Raw genomic sequence first — 24,577 nt, 5'->3', positions numbered from 1 at the left:
TTTTCTGTACAGCCATTACAGCGTATAATCAAGGCCACCGAAAATAGATATATCTTTCGGTTGGCTGCGTATAATGCTGTATGAGCCGCGGCCCATGAAATTTTAACCACGTCCCTGTGGTGGCCTATCCTATATTGTTGCCAGAAGCACGATTATGACCAACTTTAACCTTAAATAAAATAAAAGCTACTGAGGCTAGAGGGCGGACAGAAAAAAGCGCGGACAGAATAAAGTGCGGACGGACGGACAAAGCAGGCACAATAGTTTTCTTTCACAAAAATCTAAAACCGGAAGGATAGGAGGTAAGTTTTCTTAATGTTTCTGATTAACCTTAAAAGTAGCAGTGTAAACCTGATGTTGCAGGAGCTAAAGGGATGAACGTGTCAGTGACTGGTGTTTCGTTTTCTCTAGAGCCACCCACTTTTATGAGGACTTATTGACGAAAAGAACTTAAGTGAAGAGATTCGCCATAACAGACGGTCAGTGGAAATGTCTACAGCTACCAGTTTTAAAGGTATATTTTTTTTCAACTGTTCCCAAATGCACGAGTAAAACGCAAGCAGTCCTAATTGGAACTGGAATATAAAACATAGCCCAAAGGACAAGTGCCGGGGGACCTATACGGTCATTCAGCGCTGTAAGGGAAATTGAGGGTGAAAAGGTTCTAAACGCTTAACAGGTGGAAAACCTCAAAGCAGTTCCACTATGAAATAATATTATTATTAGGAGAGAGTGGAAAGTAAGATGGAAGAAAGACAATGTGAATGGAGGTACAGTAAAAGGTATGAAAGGGGTTGTAGCTAGGGGCCGGAGGGACGCTGCAAAGAATCTTAAGTAATAACTACAGTGCGCCCCGTTAGCTGCTCTGAAGACCACCTTGAATGGAAATTCTGATATATATCCAATATGAGATGTTTTTCCTTAGTGGGACTTTTATACTCTTAAATGCCAACATTAGGACACATCTGGTTTGTTCGAAAAGGAAGGATTGTCCCTTATTGGTACGGAACTGTTTTACATCTAGATATCACGGTTCTTTTCCTCACTCGTACAATTGAGCTGTGTCTGCAATTGTTATATTTTTGAAGGACGTAACTTCTTTTAGCAACAGAGTTGTCAACTAGTATGCAACCTTAACATAAAAGCATTTTATTTTTTGCTGACGGTAAAAATCAGAATCCGACATCAGTGGAGATTCTATCTCGCTTCTGGCTGGCCCATACATACTGTGACTTCGGCCAGTCATGATTTAGCTCTAGAGATATCGGCTTCCAGTGTTTACAGTCAGCTCCTAAGGAACAAACCAAAGTAGTCGGTTTCAGTAAAAATTTGAGATCTTTCCTAGATAGTAACCCCCAAGGGTTTTCGGGGGTCGTTATCTTGGAGTAATATTTCTTGGGGGTCACTATCTTTATGATATTTACAGTCTTTTGTTTGTGTTTTTACGGTCATCCCCAACGGGCTTGTACTAAACAAGCCGCAAAGTTGGATACATACCGGGTAAAACCCCTGGGGGTTACTATCTAGGAAAGGTCCAAATTTTGCGTCCATTTTATTCGCAGTTTCCACGGAGCTGGAGTGCTTACTGGTATAAGGCCGTCCTAAGGATGACGTCCATCACAAACTGCAACCGATAACAGAAAGGTAGCAATCAAAAAGCCTCGGAAATCTTTACCTGCTACCGTTTTCCTTGATTAATATGTTCGGCTATTTAGGAGGTTATTCCTTTTGGGGTCAGCCTGAGCCCCAATGCCTGAATGTATTTCATTCCTCTTACTGTAAATTTTTTCGGTTCTGGGAGAAATATGAGAATTATTCTGTATGTTCTCATGCGTCTCACTGATTGATAGTCAAAAGAAATCTGGCGTCGAAATTGCCAAGGTCATATTCTGGGAATATATGCATCATTACACTTAAAACAAATAGAAAGGAGGTCCACTAACAATGTATACGCCTTGTATTAACTGAAAAACAAAATGCAAGTCAATCGTTCGTTTATATTCCTCAGTATTCTCCCAGTAAGCGGAAAGTAAGAGCAACTATATGAAAAATAAACTAATTTCCTTTTTAAATAAATGCTGTTGGTCAAAGAGACTAAGGCACAGAAAAATTCCACAGTCTTTCATTTTAGTCCAAAACCTGAAAAAGAAAATGTATATTCCCCAGTTTAATCGAACGTTCCACATTTCAAGAGTAACGGGATCTCCACGCTTTGAACGACTGCATAACCATTAATTAAGCATCACGAATATAGAAAACGGACGCAAAAGGAACAGAAAACGATACATAAGAAAAGTAAAATTCGTAGCTGATAACCTGAATGAAAAATGACTTTAAATAGCACTCAACAAATGAAAAATTACTTCAAATTGCACTCAACAAATGAAAAATTACTTCAAATGGCACTCGGTAAATGAAAAATTACTTCAAATAGCACTCAACAAATGAAAAATTACTTCAAATGGCACTCAACTCACTCTTCCATTTACTAACAAATTTAAGTTCTTTCTCGGTTCGTAATCGCCAGTGTTTCCACTTCGGTGAGGATCAGTTTAAACGACAATGGTCAAACACAGGCAAAACCCCCCAAGATTAAGTCGGAAAAAGTCTTTAATTCAAGCGGAAAATGCCAGGTGGTGATATAAGGAGTATTGCGCAACGTTCTGTTTGCCGAACTTACATAAAATGTTTCGTGAAACTTACAGCTTCTTTTCCGTTGTTTTACAGTTTTGTTTCAGCTCATATATATATATATATATATATATATATATATATATATATATATATATATATATATATATTTATATAAAATCAAAGGGGGTTTATTTTAACTTCTAAATAAATACTTTCAGGTGTTCATTAGCAGATTAAAGTCACCCCTTGTATGTAGAAAGAATATATATATATATATATATATATATATATATATATATATATATATATATATATATATATATATATATATATATATATATATATATATTATATATAAATTCATGAACATAATATACTGGGAAATTCTGAAATTTAGCGAAACTCGAAATCCATGACCAGGGGCCGAAACTCCGGCGTTACGACAGGTAACATTTATCATGTCGTCGAACCACTTAACACATATTTCACACATTGTTAAGGAAGTGAAATTGATAGTAGAGCGAATTATCGCGATACTGACTTCAAGGTTAACGCTGTTTTTCAACCCATTGTTTACCGTGGAATCTTCACACGATATTACGTAGGAAAAATGCTACTAGCTTCCGTGCACGAATGGCTACTATATAATAAGTGTCAGGCCTAGCGCGTTAAATCCAACAGCGGCTACCAAACAATAATCATTAGGCCTAACAGCGGCTACCTAACAATAATCATTAGGCCTAACAACGGCTACCAAACAATAATCATTAGGCCTAACAGCGGCTACCTAACAATAATCATTAGTCCTAACGGCGGCTACCTAACAATAATCATTATGCCTAACAGCGGCTACCTAACAATAATCATTAGGCTTAACAACGGCTACCAAACAATAATCATTAGGCCTAACAGCGGCTACCAAACAATAACCATTAGGCCTAACAGCTACCAAAAAATATAGGTCAAACCTTTAGAGCATTAATCTAAATATATTCCATCGTCTTCGAAACATAGCTGGCCAGGCTACGGTCCACGGTTTCCTTAAATTATTATTATTATTCAGAGGATGAACCTTATACATTTGGAACAAGCCCACAGGGACCACTGACTTGAAATTCAAGCTTCAAAATAGTATCGTGTTCATTTGAGAGAAGGAAGAGAAGGTAATGGGAATTGCAGAAAGGAGAGATCAGTTATTAGAAAAGAAAAAGGAACGAACAAATCAATAAATAATTAGATAAAAATGAAAGTAGGTTATCAAAATACAAGAATTGCTTTAAGGTAGTAATGCAATGCATCTCCGCTTGAACTTACGAGGTTCCAACTGCTTAACATCCTCTGGGGAAAGTTCCACATTTTTCACTAGCGATTATTAGACACCTCCGCCTCCCTGAATCTCAAATTGGAAATATGACGTAATTTTCAGGTCAAGACAGCTACGACTATAATATCTCCCTTACTCCAAGGCAACTCTGGCCTTAATCGTGGTCAGTTATGGTACCTCATTTATGTAATTATCGAATTTCACACCGCGGTGGATAAGGAAATTATGCCTAACTGTGAATCGTAGACGATTTCGCCATAAATGATATAAGATTGTCACGGGAATCGTTAGGAATTACTGAAACAGAAAGTTTTCTGAACTGAACTGAACTGAATTGAATTGAATTGAATATAGAATTTAGGCCAAAGGCCAAGCACTGGGACCTATGAGGTCATTCAGCGCTGAAACGGAAATTGACAGTATAAGGTTTGAAAGGTGTAGCAGGAAGAAAACCTCGCAGTTGCACTATGAATCAATTTGTTAGGAGAGGGTGGAAAGTAAGATGGCAGAAAGAGGATATGAAAGGAGGTACAGTAAAAGGAACGAAAGGGGTTGCAGCTAGGGGCCGAAGGCACGCTGCAAAGAACCTGAAGTAATGCCTACAGTGCACCGCAAGAGGTTCACTGACGGCACTACCCTCCTACGGGACAGAAACTTTTATGGCATAGTAATAAGAAGCAAATAAACGGAACTTAATAAATTTGAGTTTATTAGACGCTTAAAGGACTGAAAAATATGCGAAACTTGTCTTTGAACCAATAATAAAAGTAATAATGATTATGACGTTCGTTATACCAGAAACGGCCAGTTTTAAAAGTAAAATAATTGCTTTTCTCTCTCCGACAACGATGTTGCCTAATTTTTAATATATTTCAAGAATGTTACATCTGCATAAATTCATATATCACTGATTGTTCGACCACTGATGTTAGTTAAATGCGTGTGGGGATATTATACATACATACATATATATGTGTATGTATTATACGTATACATACATACAAATATATGTGATGTGTGTACGTATGTATGTATGTATACGTGTATATGTATATATATATATATATATATATATATATATATATATATATATATATATATATATATATGCATGAGTTTGTGTGCGTTTGTGTATTTGTGTCACAGCTAAAACGTATTTTAATGAATATAACCTCAGCATTATATAAAACTCCCCCGACTCACTCCCGACACGCCATTTTACCAGATCTAAAACGAGCGAAGAAGTTTTAAGCGGAATCAGATTACACAAATTAATAAATAACCTTCCTTGAACTTTCCTCTTCCTTCTCTTAATTTCAGCAAAGCCGAGAGGTTATCAGATTACCTTCGCTCCTCTAAATACTTTCTTTTTGAATAACTGGAAAACTTACCTCTGAAGGTTATCGCTCAATTGTAATCATTGATGCCGCATCGCTTCAATTTGAGAATGTTCCGGAAGTTGAGACGAATCAATTAAGATAGTTTTTTTTATATAGTTTGCATTAGATAAAGTCGAAAATTATACAGGATTTGGAACGCATAATATGCAAGTGACATTCTAAAACGAGTTCTCTTAAATGTACATTTTGAATGTATTGTGTAATGGCTATGAATTTGCATAATTGGACTGAAAACCATGTGAGATCACGTTATCATAATATATAGAGCAAATAATAACTGGCATGATTGGGTAAATGATGAAGTTATTATTTCTAAATGTGTATACTACACTCTCTAATACAATGTCCTCATGACTTCAAGGAACACTGATTCGCTCTCGACGGCACCAAATTTGGCAAAAACCCACAAATACTTATTTCTTTGCCATTATTAAGTAAGTAAACAATGTACCTTAACAAGCAACATCTGATTTAGATGATACAGCTATGTCAAACCTGAAAGCCGGAAACTTTAAAAAAAAATCTAACGTCATTCATATTGAATGGAAACAAAGTTTTGGAAAACACTACATATTATTATTCAGCCAGTGGGCTGTGGAATGAAATTTGGTTGAAACCTGCTAGGTCAGCTTCCCTATTGCTGACTAAGTGAAGACAAATTTGGAATGATGATAGGAAGGCAAGTTAACTGAGATTATTTAAAAAAAAAAAAACGAATGTTTAGGAAGGCTTCCCAAAACGAATAACTATTATCATATATATATATGTATATATATATATATATATAATATATATCTACATACTGTATATGTATATATCATATATATATACATATATATTATATATATATATATATATATATATATATATATATATATATATATATATATATATATATATATATATATAATGATATACATACATATATAATCAGATCTTCAATTACAGCCTGTTGCATCACATCAAGACATTTTCAAATCGTGCTTAACTGTGGGAAAAGGGAGGAAGCGTAGTTGCAATCTCGTATCTTTTGAGATAATCAGATAAGAACCGGTGGTCACGCAATTCCTTTAGGATTTCGTAATCCCTTGGTAATGAGAGTGATTAAGAAGAGTTAAATGTCTTACATTGCATAATAATAATAATAATAATAATAATAATAATAATAATAATAATAATAATAAAAATTATTATTAACATTAACATTATTATTAATATTATTAATAATAATATTATTATTATTATTATTATTATTATTATTATTATTATTATTTATTTTTTTTATTGTTATCCATCTAGTACTAAGTATTTTCATTTTCGGTGTCTGACCAATGACTTTAATTTGTGTAGACAAAAACATGATTTAAATAATTATTTACTCGATTCGAGTAAAAAATTCTATTATATAAAGATTCACGACACTCTCTTATATGTCATAGCAGCAAATTCGCAGTTACCGTTCACTGTCAATTTTAACCGCATTTTGAAAATGAGCGAATTTTTTTTTAGAAACAATGGAAGTTTTGGATTGTGAGATAATGTATCACAGTATAGAGGGTTTCATACAAGTATTTCGCCATGTATCAGAAACCGGGAAAACATCCTGATTAATTATTATTGAGATTTTTTCCGTTATCATGTATGAATTACAATCATCCTCGCGACCACAAAATACGGAGCTCATGATAATAGGTCCTAGAGAAGGCATTTATCTCCACTTAGCGGTGTAGGTTCGATGATAATGATGGATTAGCTAATAGCATGGACTTCACGCTAAATGACAACCAACGCAGAGAGAAATAAGGTTTGTATATATGTGTATATGTATATGTATATGTATATATATATATATATATATATATATATATATATATATATATATATATATATATATATATATACATACATATATACACACACACACATATATATATATATATATATATATATATATATATATATATAATATAATATATATATATATATATATATATATATATATATATATATATATATATATATATATATATATATATATATATGTGTGTTACAGTAAGACTGTAAACAAGGATTTCACAAATCACTGAAATTTTCAGGAATTCGTGAAATCACTAGTTTACTTAAGGACATCTGATCCCCGAGGGGCTAGAACTAAACACGGCGAAACAGTGATTCATGTACACTGTTTCGCCGTGTTTAGTACTAGCCCCTCAGTGGATCAAATGTTTCGCTTTAATTAGTACTAGCCCCTCGGGGATCAAATGCAATTAGGACATTTGATCCCCGAGGGGCTAGTACTAAACACGGCGAAACAGTGTAGATGAATCGCTTTTTCGCTGTGTTTAGTACTAGCCCCTTGGGGATCAAATGTTCCTAAGTGAATTGGTGATTTCACGAATTCCCTGAACAGTTCAGGGATTTCGTCAAATGCCTGGTTTCACGATCTTATTGTAACACCCACACACATATATATAGATGAAGATAGATAGATAGATATGTATAAGAGAGAGAGAGAGAGAGAGAGAGAGAGAGAGAGAGAGAAATGTAACTACCTCCAAGTAAGTTAATAATCTCCCAAGGGTGAAGAATCCGCCCCCTTTTAATATTGATAAAAGAATTGCCAGATAGCTACTAGTCATCCGTAGGGTGCTCAACAGAGCAACAGCTTAGCTTAAACTAAAGGAAAAATCCCTCCTTTCCAGAACACAGCTCTCAGAAATTAGGAATCTCACAAAGTTTTAAGAAGCAACTTGACCAAGCAGTCACCACACCGTAGAAACCCACTTTATAGCCATCTTCAAAATTTACAACCTCACCTGGTCTATCATTTTTCATTATTAAAGATAAGTAGGACCTCGAGATCTGACAAATCTCTGGAGACGTAATTTTAAGCATCATTCCTAATAGAATGTTACCTTCTTAAAATATAAACTGACTTGAAACGGTTTACTGCAAGATCGCTCTCTCTCTCTCTCTGTCTCTCCTTTATTTACATTATCGTTCCACCTGCATTTTACTCGGTAAAATGTTTAGTTTACCCTATTTCTCGCTGTCTCTCCCTTTCTCTCTTTTATTTATATTACCGTTCCACCTGCATTTTATGCGGCAAAACGTTAAGTTTACCCCAGTTCTCTCTCTCTCGCTTATCTCATCTTTATTCATATTACCGTTCGATCTACATTTTAAGGGACTTAATGTTAAGTTTACCCCAGTTCTCTCTCTCTCTCTCTCTCTCTCTCTCTCTCTCTCTCTCTCTCTCTCTCTCTCTCTCTCTCTTTTATTTATATTACCGTTCCACCTACATTTTATCCGGCAAAACGTTAAGTTTACCCCAGTTCTCTCTCTCTCTCTTATCTCATCTTTATTCATATTACCGTTCGATCTACATTTTAAGGGACTTAATGTTAAAGTTTACATTCTACTCTCTCTCTCTCTTTATTTATATTACTCTTCCACTCTCTCTCTCTCTCTCTCTTTTATTTTATCCGGCAAAACGTTAAGTTTACCCCAGTTCTCTCTCTCTCTCTTATCTCATCTTTATTCATATTACCGTTCGATCTACATTTTAAGGGACTTAATGTTAAGTTTACCCCAGTTCTCTCTCTCTCTCTCTCTCTCTCTCTCTTTTATTTATATTACCGTTCCACCAACATTTTTAGGGACAAAGTGTAAAGTTTAACCCAGCAACATCAAAGAACCAACAAACACTGTACAGTAAGTCACTCGGATTCCTCGAGAAAACGACCGGAAGAACACATAATGCCTAATGGTTGCTGATGACCCATTCGACAAATATAAAATCCCAATCTTGGCTTTCCCAATTCGTAACGCAAGATCCGTATTATAATCCGTCCATTCTTTTCTACCGCAAAGCCGGATACAAAACCATTTTTTTTTCTTTCCCGAGATCTAAAAGTTGCGAAGAAGCGATCATCCAGTCGTTTCCAAGGTTAGAAGGATGATGATGGTGATGATGATAATGGTGATGATGATGATGATGTTACTGGAAACAAGGCAACATCCTGCCTCTTCAGTCATCGAGGTCAGTGTGTGCGCTTGTTTGTTTGTTTGTGTGCGCGAGAGCGCGTGTGTAATGGGTCTAGGGATACAGAAAGGAAGTGATTGGTTTAGGATTCCCCTCCTATTCCCACCATTACGACCCGATGTTTACAACTGTCGTTATGGTAGGCCAGTCACAAAGGTCCCTCGTCGTGTACCAATCAAGGTCCCTGGTCCTTCATTGCAGTAGCAGCCCCACTTGGGTGTCCGTGTCCGTACAGTCATCCTCTGGGTAATCTTTTCATAGCGAGGTAATGTGGCCGTGAGCCTTTGTTAGAGAGAAGAAAAAGCCTTAGATGCCTACTGCTTTTTCAGTCTTATTTTCAAATTTTAATGCTTCAAGCCTCTACTTACAATCAGACAACTGCAACATTAGCAAACAATAAGAGCATAAATATGTAAACAAATAAACATTGATGAACTTTATTTTTCAGAGTGTATTACTTAACATAATACGGGTTCGTTCAGCGCGATCAAAAATTATCTTTTATATATTTTTGTATTCCTCTGCATTAATTTTGTGTATCAGTCTAAGAAAAAACAATAACAAGGGAAAAAGTCTGAAGTCGCTACTGACTCAACTATTACGTTCTAAAATACTGCAATTGAACGTCAAATGGCGCCAGAGCACATCCTCTTACGACGCCTTTTAAATCAAGCGATTCACTGCTTGCATAGGAACCCGCCGCGGGGCAATCAACGCCTGCTCGGAACGCGCGCATGCGTGCGAGACTGACGACTCAATTCTCACACAAATTAAATCACGTTTCCTTTTCCGAAGACTTCGGCGTTTTCTCACGGTCGGCCGTGATGTGTCCCGACCGATCATCCGGCGACCTTCGGTACTTCCGAACGCTTTGAGTTTTGATCGTCGATCTATTGGGAATCGAAATAAGTAGTTGTCGTTTTCCGTCTTGCAATGAGCAGCAATTGCGGCTGCTTCCGGCTGCATTAATTCCTTTTAGTTAGGTCTAAACTCCGAGATCGATATAGCGTTCAGTTGAAAAGACACGGTTAAGTAAAACATCTGGTGTGTCTAATCTCAACATCAGGTGAGTCTAGTTTTTTATAAATGCACTGCATCAGACGAGCCTCAACGGAACCATCCCCGTACAATACCATACAAAAATAGCCAATGTGTGCATATTAACGCTAAGCTAATCTATGTGCACAGGTTTTTTCCATCTCCCTCCCTCCTAACCACCACCACCACCACAAACGCCCCCAACACACTCTTCGCCAACAGTCGAACCTCAACAGAAGAGCTCAGCCGTAAATCTCCCACGGGCTGGGGATCTTCTTTGCTCGACTGAGAAGAATCCTCTGCGGTTTGTGGATTGACCTTATGGGTTTATCTGCTTAGCAATGGTAGGGGAGGGGTGTAGGGGGCAGGGAGTAATGGAGTAGGGGAGGGACTTGATTGTTGGGGATATCCTGATGGAGTTGTCATGATAGGGATACTGTCAAATAGGAGTTTGCATTTGCCATAGGTCCTCAAAGCTTGACACGTTACTTCAAAAACTCTTGGGTGAGAGAGAGAGAGAGAGAGAGAGAGAGAGAGAGAGAGAGAGAGAGAGGAGAGAGAGAGAGAGAGAGAGAGAGACTCTTTTGAACCTAAAATTTCCATATGATGAAGATTTTCCGTTTCATTAAAGCGGGGAAACCTACAGGTGACGATATTTTCTTTGGAAAAGTCAACGAAAGCAGACTACCGTACATACACTTTAAAGAACTTTATCACAAGCATAGTATCTCCAGTATATAAGTTCAGAATCTTTGATGGTTTTTGATATTCCTTCTCACCACCTCTCCCCTTTGAATACTAGTAAGCATATACAAGAATTATTCTTAACCCTTTCCCTTCGTCTGTTTGGTAACAAGCGGAATTCACTGCTGACCTGGGCAGTGAATTAGCTACCTATTGTTTAACAGTTGTGGTAACACCAATGGTGGAGAGCGAGAGAGGAAAAAAAAAAAAAAAAAACTGACGTGTGTCCAGTACCCTATCATAAATATATACCATCAGAAAGGGAGGACCTCGACGAGGTAATCCTTAGACTACTACACCGATTGAAACTAATCATCAAAAGATATTCTCTCTCCTTACTAACTTTAGTCTAGTTGCAGATATCGTAACCGTTCCTCATCCACCACCCTTCTTTCTCTCTCTCTTGTCAGTCCTTTCTCTTAGGCTCCACGTGTCAAAATTCAACGTAGTGTGTTACTTTCTCCCATCCTTGAGAATTATTATCAAGAATTATCAATAATTTTCTTGTCAAACTGCATGCAAATTTTCTTTAAGGAGAGGGGCAATTATTCGCAATGTTCCCAGAAGTTTGGCAAGAATTCCGAGCACTTTTCGTTTATCATAATTCCTGGACTTTCTCAAGAAAATTTTTATACGCCGAGATAAACTTTTGTCTCGGGAGGTTGTGTAAATAAATGATGTTCGTAAGTGTACTTGAGAAGGGGAAAACGGCGAGAGGAGGAGTGGCTGGAGGTACATCCGATCATTATTTCGTAACAGTGAAGAAAGGTCTGTTAAAAAAATTGAGATGAGGAGGAAGGAGTGAATCTACAAACGTAATTATAACGAATGAGTGTGATAGGAAGGAAAAGAGGAGAACATATATGGTGTCAGAACGGTTTGTTAGTAGTTATATGAGGGAGGGGGGAGAAGGAATAAAATTAACAAGTGGTGGAAGCGAAGATCATGACATGAATACACTACAAATGAGAGAGGGAAAAAAGAATTCGAGTATTACAAGAATTTGGGTTAAGTACGCAAATACTTTTGGAAGCATAAGACCTACATGTAAGTGCAGAAAGAGGTTAATGAGTGAATGGATCTGAGAATAGAATACAGTATGCAAATATAGAGAGGTTGTTTGAATTGAATGCAGATTTGGGTCAGTAAGGATGGAGCCCCTTATGTTAGGTTAAGTAGGGAGTCTAGGTCTAGGCAAGGACCCGGCGTCCAGGTAAGGACGCCGCCATATATGTTAGGTTATGTAGCGAGTCTAGGACTAGGTAAGGACCCGGCGCCCGGGTAAGGATGAAGCTCCCTAGGTTAGGTTAGGTTAAATTGATCTTTTTTTCTAGTCCAAGACAAAGCAATGGTTTAGAGTAAGTTTATCCCATATATATATACATACATACATACATACATATTATAAAATAAATATATATATATATATATATATATATATATATATATATATATATATATATATATATATATATATATATATATATATATATAATATATATATATATACATAAATTTCTGACTCACATCAGATTGAACCCAGGTCTCTCCAAATGTGATATTTTAATACGTATATATATATATATATATATATATATATATATATATATATATATATATATATATATATATATATATATATATATATATATTATACAAAATGTATGACAACATAGGGAAAGTAGCTGATCCGCCACGGTTTATCACGTTTACCTCCCCAGATTATAAAAGTATAATTGACGGAAATTTTCCTCATCACCATCCATTACCTTTGACAAATAAGTGGGGGTTTTTCCGGCAAAAATTGCAGCTTACCGATATCACTCCTGTAGAAAATGATCCATTTTCATATCTTAATTCATCAAGCAATTTTCTCAGAAAAAATTGCTTCGTGTGAAACTGCAATGACTTCATAATAATCCGAAGAGGAATGAAAAACATAAGGCTTTCTTCCTGCACTTTCTCAGTGTAATGAATTAGATAAAAGTCTAAATTATGGGAAAGGCGTCTGCAGATGGGTGAGGAGGCGGACGGAATTATGAAAACAGAACCATTATCACGTCAATGTAACACTGCAGATGTCCGCTCTCTACCTAAACTTAATTTTCCTAATGTTTTTCTTGTTGCAATGATAGCATGGTCCATTTATGTTATATTTATAAATGTACAGTATATGTATGTTTATATATACTATATACACACACACACACACACACATAATAATACACATATATATATATATATATATATATATATATATATATATATATATATATTGCAAGGCAAACAAGCCCAATTATGAAAAACTGTTGAACAAAAGCGTCCCCTGAAATTATAAACTGGGTAAAAATTTCTTTACTATTATATTAACTGTATACATTTTACAGAGTCTGGTTTGAAGACCCCTATTCTAAAAATTAAATAGCATTGTTACGAAGAACAAACAAAACTGTTTATACCTAATAAAGTGGCTAGATGAGAAATACTGAGTTACTTGCAAACCCACACAGCACCATAAATAATAATAATAATAATAATAATAATAATAATAATAATAATAATAATAATAATAATGTGTTAACAGGTATGCGCAACTTCTGAGAATGGGATTTGCATGACTCGGAATCATAATGAAGTGTTGCCATATACACAGAACCAACAACGCCACGGAGCTCATTTCTCCCAACAATCAATAGTAACAAAGGCCTATCAACACTTCATTCCTTTATGTATCCGATATAAAACATTTCTGACTGAATATATAATTAGGATGATAAATATAGGTTCAAACCCAAACACAATTTAAAGATGCACTCGGTGGCAATAGTAAGATACAATTTTCTTTGATACGTGGCGTCGACATTTGGGGTACACTGATAGTTATTCCCTACAGTAAACAAGAAAAGGTATAATAAACAGCATTTAAAATGAAATATACAAGAACTATTTGCTACCCTCATGCAGCACCACCATCCAAATATATAAATGTCAACTTACTAGGAGCCAAAATATCTTAATAATAATCCACGCGAAAGGATGTAAGGATCATTCCATTAAGGTCTAACCTAACGAAGCCGAGCCAAGACTGGTTAACAAAGGTCATAACCTATGTGACAAAGGGTAGCCTAATACAGAGGAAGTGTAGTTGTAGCCTTAAACCATTGCAAAACAATGGCGCTACACCCAAGTGACATATTTACCAAAAAAAGTAACTTAATTCCTGAACACGTAAGCCTGCCTCTTTCTCTAGAGTAACCTGTCTGGACAAAATTCAAGTTCTTCGTACTCACCGCATCCAAAACTGGACTCACAAGACACTGGGTCTACTTCCTCGGTCCAGGCCGTAGGTTGGGATATAAACAGTACACTATGGAGGGAATTTAACAAAAATACACACAAAGATAAGCACAAATATTACCAGAACAAGTGGTGCTACTAACGGGTCAACCGCGCGACTGGACTGTTCTAAAGATAGTCTTCTTCTCCTCAGTTTAGGGTGACATTAAAACCTCAACGTCCCGAAAAATTGAATTCCTGACTCGATCCATTTGTTGTCGAGTATTAATTGTTTTTATTCAGATAAGGTATTCTTGGAGTCTGTAGCCTCAGCACAACGGAAAAGAAACTTTATACGTTAATATGTACATCTATCCATAAGAAGCGTTTATTACGTTAATTGATTTGAAGGCTGTTTTGTATGTAAAAAAAAAAAAGAAAATATTTCCTTACATAGCTTCAACTGTACAGAAGGCAGACGAAATTAAGAATAAGAAACAGTAAGAAGAAACTGGAAGCTAAATAAGCCAAACATATTAAAAAAAAAAAACTATATGGAAGACCAATTAAGAATGTTAAGGTGCAATAAAAACCCACTGGGAAAGACGAAGGTCAGAAATAATTTGTCAACTTTATGTAAAGCTCATATATAAATATAAATGATTGTGCAATACTGATTCTAATCTGGTATTAACAAATCCAGTAGTTAATTATTACGATTAAGTATTTTAACGAGGCCAGAGTCACGTTTCTAGACTTATACGAGCTCGATGAATCACATTCCTCATATGTGGTCACATTCATATCTCTAGACTCGTGAGGTCGGCGAGTCACATTTCTAGACTCAGATGAGTCTGTCACTTTTTTTTTGGCTTATAGAAAGTTGTTGAGTCAAACTTAGACATACGAGATCACCGAGTAGTTTCTAGAGAGAACGTCAGAGAAGTTGGACAGCTAAACAGGAAGGTACCAAAGGGAACAGATGAAGAGTAAAAGGCAGGAAACAAAGAGACGCAAAACTCAGATGTTATTACCGTGAGGCTGAAGAAAACACCATCAATCTGTGTCATTTATTTAGCAACATGATCTACATATTTAAAGTTTTGATAGATTTACAACTGGCAAATCTGTATAGGACTATCTATTTATATACACACGCTTTGCTTATTACATCAGAAATAAAACAAACTCTTCGGCGACTTGGTTAAACTTTCATAGATTTTTGACATTCATAATCTTGGGTTACGTAAACTCTTTAATAATGTAAACTACATGACATGAAATTTCCTATGCAGTCCATACATACACTCCATATGGCCTCATTAGCTAGTCGACACTTTGACCTCAGTGAATCACGTTCTGCTCTGTACGACAATAACAGAATATCCATGTCGAAGCAAAGATCTTAAATGATTCTGAGAACCTGTACATGCAAAAGTCAGCGAGAAGAGAAGTGATACCTGAAAAAGGCCATTTATTAAGCAGACATTTTGCTGTCAAAGACCTTTACTTAGTTACTAAGAAGGAATCCTTTCTGACAGTTTGTTCGCCTACGTTTTCCTTCATTTAATCCTATGCTACCAAAATTCATTAGTATCACTCGGTCGAAGGACGGTAGGCCTAGATGTCAATCTACATTAACATTTAAGGCGGGGTTCTTCTGTGATTAAGTCAATTTAGTGTCCTCACAGACATGGTATCATGTAATTACTCTGTAAATGTTGTTGTTGATGGGTTAAGTGGGTTTTGAGTACACAAACTCTTGCCCCACCAGTCCACAGACCTATAGCGCGCTTGCAAGGAGCAGCAGTTCAACCAGTCAGCAACCAACTCTCTTCCACCGTAACTACTCGTCCTCCAAAACAAGAAGGCAAAGTAATCTTGAGACCTCTGAGGTTTTTGTGAGGAAAACAACTGTTTCGGGCTTTGATAGTCTACTGACGGTATCAAGATGCCTGGATTAAAAATGGCTTAGAAAAAGACTAACTGAACTGGTAAAATGGCTGGAGATTAATTTGCATTAGTATAATTTGAACCAGGAACAAAGAACATCAAGGAACATATACCAGGCCGCTGGAAAAAGATTTGGAAACTGGGTGTCTTGCAAAACTATCTGTAACAGCATCTACCTCTAAATAGTTACGGCCCATACTATAACCGTCCTCCAGAAACAGTTGACTTAGGCCTACTGTTTTCCTAACCAATTAAGTGAACCTGTTTTATGTTTTAGTTGGTTGCTCTCCTTACCATTAAGCGGACTGGTTATCTTGCTTTTGTGTACAAATTCTCTTGACAATAAAACTAAATGGTTCCAGTTTCCCATTATTAACAAAAAATAGGTTGCTCTCTTCAAAAGCTACTCACTGACATATATACAGTATGCTGTATAAACATATATACATGATTTATTCAGCCACCAAGAGAAATATCTATGAGTTATGGCTGATCTTGTTAATATATGTATAATTCTCTGTCGTCCATCAGAAAGTAAGAAAAGTAAAGTTAAATATTTATCAAAGAAAAAAAAAAACTCAGTTCAGGAAAAGAGCTGACCAGACTTCCATTATATATGCCAAAATGAATTATGCACTGAATAATGAAGTATTGGAGACCTATTCTTTGGTTGTTTGGTTGTGTGTTTTTTTTTGTGTAGAGTTTTGTATTTCAGATGAGATAATGACAATTAAATTTCATTGTCCTCCCCATAAAATGAAAACAATTTTTTATCTTTCTCTGTTAGCTGCTCAATCCTGATAGCAGATATCAAAGTCATAGTAATAAGAACAGGTATAGCATGACAGCATAGGAACCACTATTCATATATAATAGTAATAGTAACAGAGCGTTTGAGCAGCTATTCGTGTAACAGAACAGTAGTGGTAATAGTAGTATACCAACGGAGATACCATGCATGTAATAGCAGCCTGGCAGGGCACTGAAAATTGATATTCTTGTAATAGTATGACAAAATGATAGTAATAGTAACCTGTTTTCACATGAAGTGAAGCTAAATTATCCCAACGCAAACATCTTTTTGTCTGTGAGGTTATCACAAGAAATCGAATGCAAATTAATAACAGTAAAATATACATCTATATTTTAGCAAAAATTCAATAATCCCCTGCTATCTGGAATGCTAGAATTTCATTTTGTGAATCATGCTGTAAAAAAAATATGGAATAACCCTTAGAAGAGATGAAGTTCCTAGGCCTTAGTGTAGAGGCCACTTTGATTATGTTTCGTTGGCCTGAAAAATCTCTGAACGCAAAAGTCCAGTCTGGAACCGGATTAAATTCAAATGACAAACATTCCTGCTCTAATTAAAGAATAAAAAACAATTTGTATACATATACAGTATATATATATATATATATATATATATATATATATATATATATATATATATATATATATATATATATATATATATATATATATATATATATAATATATATACAATATATATATGATCGTTGTGTGCAATTATCCGTTCACTGAAAATTCAAAGACACGTTTTCACTTTGTGGACTAGATCAGAAAATAAAAATTTACTCATATCTAAACATTATTTGCAACAATTCAATATACAGATTTCCTTCATTTAATCTCTGTAACATGCTAAACACTATTTATAGCGTACTATATGAAAAAAATATATAATATATACCTATGAATTCATACACGCACAGTACGTGCGTACTATGTTGTAAGTTTGTGTGTGGTTCATTAAAAGTGTTGCTTTGAGGGGCTGCAGACCCCATCCACAGGAATTTGACACAAATGATGCTTCCTGGTTCTAGTACCATGGACTGTTTTACCCTCACTTGTAAGTACCGGAACACAGGTATATCAATCTTCTTTCACGAGAAATTAACGCATGGCTTAAGGCCTGACATCGACTTCATTGTAGTGCCAAAATTTCTCACCAGATAAATCAGTCAACTAACAGGGGTAGCGGTAGTAGTAGTAGTAGTAGTATTAGTAGACGGGATATGCCTTTGAAACGGCTCCCTTGCTCGTTCTATTTCTCCTTTGCTTGATACAAACGCAGCCGTCTACCATTTCTTCACACTAAAGGGAAAGAAGAATGAGTTTGTCGAGTTAAACAATGTTGTATGTGAGTCTTAGGAGGAGAAGATAAAGATTTCGATAAACTAAACTATGAGAGGCTAGAGAACTCTCAGATCACAGATTGGACGGCAATTTTTTCTCTCTAAATTCCTATTAACTATTCTCTCGTCATGACCAGATGAACAGTCTGCTGATTCCTTTCATTTTAAACCTCTTGCTTCTGAATGGTCATAAGGCAAACGAAGCACATAGTGGACCAATCATTCTCTGTAACGCAAAAACTCAGGTTTTCCGAACTCGGTCGTTAGCCATCTGCTCGAATGGGACTCGCCCAAGAACCTAAGATGCAAGGAACGACTGATTAGTGTACATAGGCTCCTCTAGGTTTTTCTGATGTAGATCAAAGAAAACACAGTCACGCCAGTCAAAGAAAACGTAGTCACGCCATTTACATTTCCAAGCACGAGCAGCAACGGTATTTAAGAAGAATGGTATTTACGATACAGTATGGCGTAGAGATCCGATCTTTCCAGGAGTGGCGGGGGCTGTCGACTTGTCGCTGCTGGAGGGCTGGACATCAGCCGCAGTGGGTTGGATTCCTTCGCTTTCACGGGGCTCTTCGGTTTGCCGTTAGGCGGGGGCGGGGGAGGAGGCGACGGCACCACATTAGGCGGTAGAGTGGCCGGCTGGAATGGTGCGAGGCCATTCTGTCATATGGTAGGCAGGTGGTCGAAATTGCGCGAGCCACGAGTGGGTCCGTTTCGCATGTCCGGAGACGAGGAGTTTGAGAAGGATCCCTGCCCCGTGGATCCGGTGTTGGCCAGTTGAGGGAATAACATGGATCCGGATACATTGGAGTTCTGCTGGATAAAAGAGGAAAGGGAATTATGACTAAAAGTATGCCTTGCATGCTTGCTGAAGTAACTATAAGAAAATCAGACACTCATTTTGAAATCGAATGCATAGGTATTCATACATGCATTACATTTATAATGCTTAAATATCTACCTATTTTTTGACAGTTGTGTGATGGACAATAACATCATCATAATGTTATATATTGGATATCGACTTCAAGGAGCCATCAAAATAAAGTTTGAGCAATTGAAGACTGAAAAATAAAGACTACCCAAGGAGATACCTTAACAACACTGAATAATGAAAGTAATTTACATTAAAAGTTCGGAACGGCTGGTTTGATTCGCTCCCTACTACACAAGGTGAGCTGTGGGATCCAAGTTACGTTTGGAATGTGTAAATTGGACACCTTACTCCTTCAGGAGGTGAGCCGTAGGACCTCAGTTAAGTTGGGAATGTCTAGCTGGACTCACTCCTTACTGCACATGGTGATCCCTGGATTCTAAGTTAAATTAGGTTCAGAGCAACTGGTCAGGCTTTGTTTCACTTAGCCAGGGTGATCTCTGGGGAATATGTGATTGGAAGGTTTGGTAGGTTGTACTAAATCTCGTCTACTCAGTGATCTTTGGGGTGTAAGTGAGTGGAAGGTTTGGTAGGTTGTACTAGATCCCGGCTGCTCAGAGTGTTCTTTGGGGTCTAAGTAACTGGAAGGTTTGGTTGGTTGACTGGATCCTGGCTACTCAGAGTGATCTTTGGTGTCTCTTAAATAACTGAAAGGTTTGGTTGGTAGCGGTCGCACTAGATCCCTGCCTCTCAGAGTGATCTTTGGGGTCTAAGATAAGGAAGGAATGCTTTTTTTTTTAACTAGTTACTGACATTCAGAGTGAGTTCTACAATCTAAATAAGTTGGGTTCAGAGTACTCGACTAGACTAGTTCCCTACTACCCACAATGAGCTCCAAGGTTTGAGTTAACTTGAGGTTGGAGTGGTTGATTTAACTAGTTAGCTACTATCCAGACTAGGCTTCATGTTAAAGCTAGAATGTTCAGCCTTACGAGTTCTGTACTACCCAGACTGGGCTTCTTGGTCAATACTGAGTTTTGGTTGGAACATACAACTAGACTAGTTCCCCATTACCCAGACTGAGCTCATTAGTGGGATTTTAATTAGGAAAGAAGAGTGTTCGGCTGGATTTCTCCTCTTAAATTTAATAGGCAAAGTGAAAAAATGTCATGAAATGAGTGATTTTTTTTTCCTAAATACGTTCATGAAGGATTTGTGATATTGTGAATTTCGTCGATATAGTGCAAATTTTTTCAGACCATTTGCCAACAATTAAACCATGCTTTCTAGTCTAGGTTCTCTACCTAATGGCAGACTTACCTCACTTAAGAAAAAAGCAGTTTGAGATGGCAACAGCCTTCATAAAAGAATAAAAAGAGACAAGTTACCATGAATCTTATATTACATGCAAAGAACAAGATCAATACTTGCATTTCATCCAGGAGAATACCTACCCTTCTAATCTTTTCGAATTCCTCGAGTTCATGATCTGGTAATTTGAAGCTATATCCTTTGAAGTAATCGTGACTCAATAGCTGTTCACAGGTCCAGCGTTTACTTGGATCTTTGTCTAAACATTTCTGTGGGAAAAAGAATGAAAAATGGTGAACAAATGGAAGTTCTGAAAGAAATTTACTTATACAGTAGGTAAATTCCCTATTTTCACCTACTAAGCATTACTTGAAAATTTATAATTTTACTCAACGTATACATACAGAATTTTTCATACGTTTTCTACCTTCAAAAACATTTACTTTTCTGATAAATATTAATGAACTGAAGTCTCCTAAATTTCCTAATTATTTGAAATACACTTGGCAAAAGACAGTTACTTATGTCGTTTGAGAGTTAAATTTTACCAATTTTTCCCCTCTAGTCCCAAGACATTGCTGGCGATGAAAGTGTCCACTGAACATTTCTTGTCAACATTATAAGCCACCGAACAAAAACGTTTGGTCAGCTTACAAAGCCTCGACCAGGCTAACCCCAGGATGAAAAATCTTGTTTTGATCTTATGTTCAATAAACAGAAACAAATTTTACTAAAAGCACACAGTTCTGACTGACTTGTTCAAAGAAGTACATCACTAACAAAAGATAAACAAATAAACACCAAATCTTGGGCAGAAACTCGCCAAAACTCTGGACAAATAGAGAAAAAATTGAAAGTAATACTTCTGCCTTGAAAAGTATAAAAACTAGATCATCAACAGAGTTGAAACAATCGCTAGATCCTGTTTCGCCCTTTGGTTACCTTAAGAAAATCGAGTCCTGCCGTGAAATCTTTAGGCATCTTGCTATCTATGGACTCTCTGGTGTCAGGTTCTGGGACGGTCAGGCCGCGGAAAAATTCGTTGTTCCTGAATATCTGCATGTGGTGAGGCAGCAGATCACCTGTGGGAAAAGGTCTGAGTTAACAAACAAGTTATGGCACACAGTTATTTGGGTTAATACTCGCCTTTCGGGCATGGAGATGGAAGGAACCTATCGTAGTCCATTCTTTCCACATGAATGAGCCATTTCAAAAGACTTTGATCCATCTTTTCAACTATACTGACCTTTCAACGGCTTGTAATCACTTCCACATTTCTTCCAATTCCATTTTTTATTACCCCTTGCATACTAGGCAAGTAGTCTATTTTAACATCTCCAGTTATTTTTTTTCCATGTTATTTGCATTCAGCCTCGACACTTCACTTCCGTAAAGGAGAATTGACTCACCAACCCCTCCATACATTAGTGCACAATATATATATAAATATATCTATCTATCTATATATATATATATATATATATATATATATATATATATATATATATATATATATATATATATATATATATATATATATATATATATATATATACTGTATATATACACACACACACACACACACATATATATATATATATATATATATATATATATATATATATATATATATATACACAGATACACAGATTATTATATATATGTATATATATATACATATATTATATTATATATATTCATATGCTTTCCAAATTTACTTTATCATGCAGTCACAGGAACTTCCACGGAAATAAAACAATGTAAAATCATCTGGACAGTGATGAATACACAAAATGTACAAGCCATTACGCCAGAACACAGCCGAGTTGAGTGCCGAGGTAAATACGCCAAAATACTCCATTATCATCTTGAAATGACCCACAATCTTACCCACTTCCCGAGTCGTTAGACGAAATGACTCGAGCTGCACGTGGAAAAGATATAAAAAGAGAGAATAAAAATCTTTTATAAACTCTTAAAAAGTATCTTCTTCCTTCGTCTTGTAAAGTGCGTGACTCTGAATTATCCTGGTTTCCTCCTGTAGGCCAGGTAAAACAAGGCCTATCGCCCCCCAACCCCGCAGCTACAAAATAAGACTGCAACGATGCTTAGATTTTTTTTTACCCAATTCTGCTGGTGCGTAAACTGAATTTTGGAATGGAATGGAATATTAAATTTAAAAAAAGCCAAGCGCTGGGACCTATGGAGTCATTCAGCGCTGAAAAGGAAACTGACAGTAAAGGAGGTTTAAAGGTGTGACAGGAAGAAAACCTCGTAGTTGCAATATGAAACAATTGTTAGGAGAGGGTGGAAAATAAGATGGAAAAAAGAGAACATGAACTGAGGTACAGTAAAAAGAATGAAAGGGGTGGCAGCTAGGGGCCGAAGGGACGCTGCAAAGTAATGCCTTCAGTGCACCACGTGAGGTGTAATGACGGCACTACCCCCTACGGGTTAATCTGAATTTTCTTCATAAGACTGCAACGATGCTTAGGTCCTTTTACCTAATGGTGATTCAGTAGGATGTTGATAAAATCATTAACATTCCATTTCAGTGACAACTGTACTTTCTTCAATTAGTATAGAATTGCTGTTTGCTTGTCTTGTGTATTTTATTATGAAAAAGTTGGTTGGAAGTTGACGAAGTCTAGATTGGAACAGCGATAGAAACTTGACAGATTTCGTATACGGAGATGATGCTATTCTAATCACAAACCTTGCATATCAGAAAAGATCATATATCTAGGTAGATCTATCTAAAAAAAACCAAAATAATCAGGACAGAGAGTGGACAAAGGGATAAAAATTACACTGGCTGGCAAGGCTCGATAAATGAGGTATATATATATATATATATATATATATATATAACATATATATATATATATATATATATATATATAATGTGTGTGTGTGTGTGTGTGTGTGTATTATATATATAATATATATGTATATAATTATATATATATACACACACAAATCACACAATTGACAGGCTGATTAAATTTTGAATTCAAATGGACTAACTATCGAAAATTAGATAAAACGGTGACAGAGAATATTGTTTATTTTACAGCATCTGTACTTTACATCATCTAAAACGTCTTACGAATTCACATCTGTCGATTTTTGCCATAGTTAAAAGAAAAAAAACCGAAACAGAGATTTTTTCATACGTCACTTCTCGCTACGAAGACTATCAGTATTCAACGAGAGTTACGATCAAGACGAACGGAGAGCTTTCCGCCTCACCTAACAAACAAGTCACTCAAAAGTCTACGTTACTCTTACCGAGAGTTTTTCTGATCAGGTAGAGTTGGTCGACATCCGATTTGCCAGGCCACAGAGCCTCTCCCTTGACCATCTCGGCCAAGACGCAGCCAATCGCCCAGACGTCTACTGCAGGGCCGTACTGCGTGTCTCCCACGAGGAGCTCTGGTGCTCTGTACCATCTTGTGGCTACGTAGTCTGTGTAGTTCTCTCCAGGGCCTGGTAGGAAGTTCAAGGAAAGGAGTAAGGACAATTGTCAATTGTAGTTGCTTGATACACATTCATGTATATTTGCATAAGTATATGTATATACGCTATATATTTAGTATATATATGAGTGAGGGAAAGGAAATGGGTTTTATTCATTAAATTTTATATACGGGTTTAACGCACTTGACACCTAATTTATTCTTCAATAGTAATTCAGTATAATGATATATTAAATAATCTGTGCTGGATACAACAGACCGAGTATCCATTACAGATCTTTTACTCACTGCAGCACCTTTCACCAGCTGGATTAATTTAAGTACAGGCTACTGA

At 36.4% G+C, this 24,577-nt stretch overlaps 2 protein-coding genes across 2 annotated transcripts in view; both read right to left on the bottom strand.

Annotated features, from left to right (window-relative positions):
- The window catches only part of LOC136846618 (acyl-coenzyme A thioesterase 9, mitochondrial-like), a 136,800-nt gene extending 122,138 nt beyond the window's left edge, over positions 1-14,662 (bottom strand). The window contains exon 1 of the mRNA XM_067117514.1: positions 14,476-14,662. The gene's annotated coding sequence lies outside the window, so the exon portion shown is untranslated. The remainder of the gene's footprint in view (positions 1-14,475) is intronic.
- A 4,439-nt stretch (positions 14,663-19,101) lies between these two features.
- The window catches only part of LOC136846616 (cyclin-dependent kinase-like 4), a 156,569-nt gene continuing 151,093 nt past the window's right edge, over positions 19,102-24,577 (bottom strand). The window contains exons 6-9 of the mRNA XM_067117509.1: positions 24,056-24,253; positions 21,707-21,846; positions 20,908-21,033; positions 19,102-19,392 (exon numbers count right to left, since the gene is read on the bottom strand). Of these exons, the coding sequence (XP_066973610.1) occupies positions 19,243-19,392; positions 20,908-21,033; positions 21,707-21,846; positions 24,056-24,253 (614 nt within the window). The 3' untranslated portion in view covers positions 19,102-19,242. The remainder of the gene's footprint in view (positions 19,393-20,907; positions 21,034-21,706; positions 21,847-24,055; positions 24,254-24,577) is intronic.

Source organism: Macrobrachium rosenbergii, chromosome 15 (genome assembly GCF_040412425.1).
Source record: "Macrobrachium rosenbergii isolate ZJJX-2024 chromosome 15, ASM4041242v1, whole genome shotgun sequence".
NCBI classification, from domain to species: Eukaryota; Metazoa; Arthropoda; class Malacostraca; order Decapoda; family Palaemonidae; genus Macrobrachium; species Macrobrachium rosenbergii.
This window is presented reverse-complemented; position numbering and strand designations above follow the sequence as displayed.